This window comes from Lactuca virosa, chromosome 1 (assembly GCF_052849685.1).
Source record: "Lactuca virosa cultivar CGN04683 chromosome 1, Lactuca_virosa_CGN04683_v6, whole genome shotgun sequence".
NCBI lineage: Eukaryota > Viridiplantae > Streptophyta > Magnoliopsida > Asterales > Asteraceae > Lactuca > Lactuca virosa.
In genome coordinates this window covers 7,984,218-7,987,564 of record NC_136426.1, presented here as the reverse complement: position 1 = coordinate 7,987,564, position 3,347 = coordinate 7,984,218, and the positions used below count along the sequence as shown (strand labels likewise).

Genomic DNA, 3,347 nt, shown 5'->3' with positions numbered 1-3,347 from the left:
AAAACATCTCGATGATTCATTTATACAATGATTTTGTTGTTATTCACTAAAATTGTCATAAAAGTGAATTTTTTCTTAATTTACTTAAAAATGAATCATAAATATGTTTTTTTGGGAATTTTTTTCTTGTGAATCATCTTACAAATTATCTAGTGATTCATTTTTTTTGTTCGTCAAAAAAATATGTAAAAAAAAAACTTCTTACCTTCCTATCAAAAAAAAATTCTTACCGGATCTATATCCTATATATATATATATATATATATATATATATATATATATATATATATATATATATATATTATATATATGAGTGCTGCTATTAAAACACCTTTTAGATACCTTATAGATACATTTATCAAAAGTAATAACTTATAATCATCTTTTTGAGAAAATGATATAATTTCAACCAATAAAAATACCTTAAAAGTTATATGGATTGTCTAAATGATAAAATAAGATATCTTTTTAGCCAACATCATATATATATATATATATATATATATATATATATATAGAGAGAGAGAGAGAGAGAGAGAGATATGTTCAGGTGTTTAATATATCTATTGTGTTATTGTATGCATAAATATGAGCCAATCAAAATTTAAAATAAAAATAAATAATTAAATAAATCAATGAGGGTTATTTAGTAATTTGATAAATGAATTCTATAAATAGTCCCTTTATTTTAGGGATCCGTTTATTATTAACCCTATTAAAATCCACCTACACCGTAATAGGATCACACCGGTGAACTAAATCCTAAATCCGCCTCTTTCTTCCTCTCTGCGTCGTAGGTCACTTTCCTCATTGTCTCCATCACCGATTAATCGTTCTCCTCGCCACTGCTTCTTCCGCCTAATACCATTTACAGTTTCTGATGAAAATCAATGGCAGTGGCTCAATCTTCGTCGATCAATGAAGCATACTCGCCTCTCCCCTATCTTTACGCCGCCACCACTCAAGCTGCATCTACCGCAATCTTTTCCCCCAAGCAAACCCTAGAATTCCCCCTCCGAACCCCCAAACTCTCCCACCGATCGACATTTCTCCGCCCCGTTGCCGCCGTCGCCGAGGGGAAGGTTGTAGAGCTAGGCGATGAAATTTCAAACCTAACCCTTACAGATGCACAAAAGCTAGTTGAGTACCTCCAAGACAAGCTTGGAGTCACCGCCGCCTCCTTTGCTCCTGTTGCGGTTGTTGCCGCACCTGGCTCTGGAGCCGAAGCACCTGCTGCCGTGGAGGAGAAGACGGAGTTCGATGTTATGATTGATGAGGTTCCTAGTAACGCGAGGATTGCGATGATTAAAGTCGTTAGAGCTTTGACGAGTCTGGCGCTTAAGGAGGCCAAAGAGCTTATTGAAGGACTTCCGAAGAAATTCAAGGAAGGAATATCGAGAGATGAAGCAGAAGAGGCTAAGAAACAACTTGAAGGAGCTGGCGCAAAAATTTCGATTGTTTAGATCACGAATTTGTGGTAACTTTTTCTTTTTCATGTTTGCCTAATGCAATGTGTTATTAGTTCTTCAGTTTTGTAGTTGAAATTTATCATATTACGATTTCATGCCTTAATTTACTCTCGATACTATCTTCATTTTCTCTGTTAAATCCGATGATGTTAAATATTAATACCTCCTGTAACTAATTTATCCGAATCTTTTGCTATATGTTCTTACGATTCTCCAAAGTATCTATTATGATGAACATTACGAGATAGCAAATATATATATATATATATATATATATATATCTCCGAAGCTATGGTTGCTTCATTTGACAGAAAAGAGTAGGAAGAACAATGGTGATGATCTCTTCTTTGATTGAGTATGTTTCTTTTGATTGGGTTTTACAAGTTAAATAGATAAAAAAAAAAATCAATTATTTGGATGATATTATTGTATAGTTGTGAATTTTGATAGATATGGAGTACATTGTGATCTAAGGGAAAGAAAACATAAACGTGTGGTACAATTCTTGAGATTGACATGAAGAAGATAAAAAGAATCATGAATTCCAATTCTGTTGGAATGGAATCATGAATTCCAATTCTGTTGGAATCTAAACTACAATTTGGTTTTGTTTTGACAGAAGTTGATACTTAAAGAACGGACCACAAATTTCAAAGTGATTCTAAGCATTCTCAGAGAATATTATTCTTACATGATTTGATTCATGGCAGTTATTTTCGTTAAATGTCTAATTTCATGGATGATCAAGGAAAGAGCTATTCTTCTGATAGAATAATCTACAATAGAATGATAGGAGTATATGTAATAATATATTCTGCTAGAATATTCAGGTCAAATAATATACATATTTTTATTTGTTATTAGTGAGTATTTCATTGTCATAGAATATTATATAAAGTTTTTACTTTTTTAAGAATGTAATGAAATATTTGAAGTTGTATCCAAAAATGTGTTATTAGTCAGTGTTGACATTCTCATAGAATATCATTCTAATAGAAATATGTATCCTGAAATTCGTAGGGAAATGATTTTAACAGAATAAAATCAGGTTTAATTATAAAAATTACGTTATAATTAAAATTAAAGTAATTAAAAAAATTAGAATTTTAAAATCAAGAGAGTTAATTATCCCAAAAAAATATGGAATTTTTCTTTTTTAAATTTATCTCAATTGTCTAAAATACCCTTAGAATGATATTAAATGGTATTTTTCAATTATCTTTAATTTAATAATATATATTAATCACTTTTTTAAATTAAGTAAAATGATTGGTTCACATTTATGCATACAATAACACAATAATTAGTTTAAATAGAATAACATTATATATATATATATATATATATATATATATATATATATATATATATATATATATATATATATATATATATATATATATATATATATATATATGGTCATGCTGTCCATTTTGTCCCACGATGCCCCCTGTAACATGAGTGTTATGTTATTTTGCTAAAAATTGGGTTAATATTTACATTAGGTAAGGATAAAATGTTCGATAAACATCTTGCAATAAGAAAAATGAAAAATGTTAAACGTGTTAATAAAAAAGTTAAAACAGTGCGCTTGTATCCCCTCATAATACCCGTTTCCAGAATGATAAAAGTCATCATGATTGTCTTTTATAACATTTCAAATGTGTAATGATAAACGTGTTAAAAAATAATATAATAATCATCTTTTATGATAGTTTTAATTATTTTATAGTTAGAAAACTATGCCACTTATTTTATTGTTAGAAAACTATTCTTCAATAAATTTTCTTTATGAATATCCTTTCTAACCATAACATAACATTGTATTGATATATTTGGGATTGTAACCATATTAAGGATTGTATTGAGCCAAGAATA

General features: G+C 29.0%; 1 protein-coding gene across 1 annotated transcript; it reads left to right on the top strand.

Annotated features, from left to right (window-relative positions):
- The first annotated feature begins 890 nt into the window (after nucleotides 1-890).
- On the top strand, nucleotides 891-1,627 carry LOC145111134 (large ribosomal subunit protein bL12c-like). The gene has a single exon (XM_079047433.1). It carries the CDS (start codon nucleotides 891-893, stop codon nucleotides 1,461-1,463), a length of 573 nt encoding a protein of 190 aa, XP_078903559.1. The 3' UTR covers nucleotides 1,464-1,627.
- The last annotated feature ends 1,720 nt before the right edge of the window (nucleotides 1,628-3,347 follow it).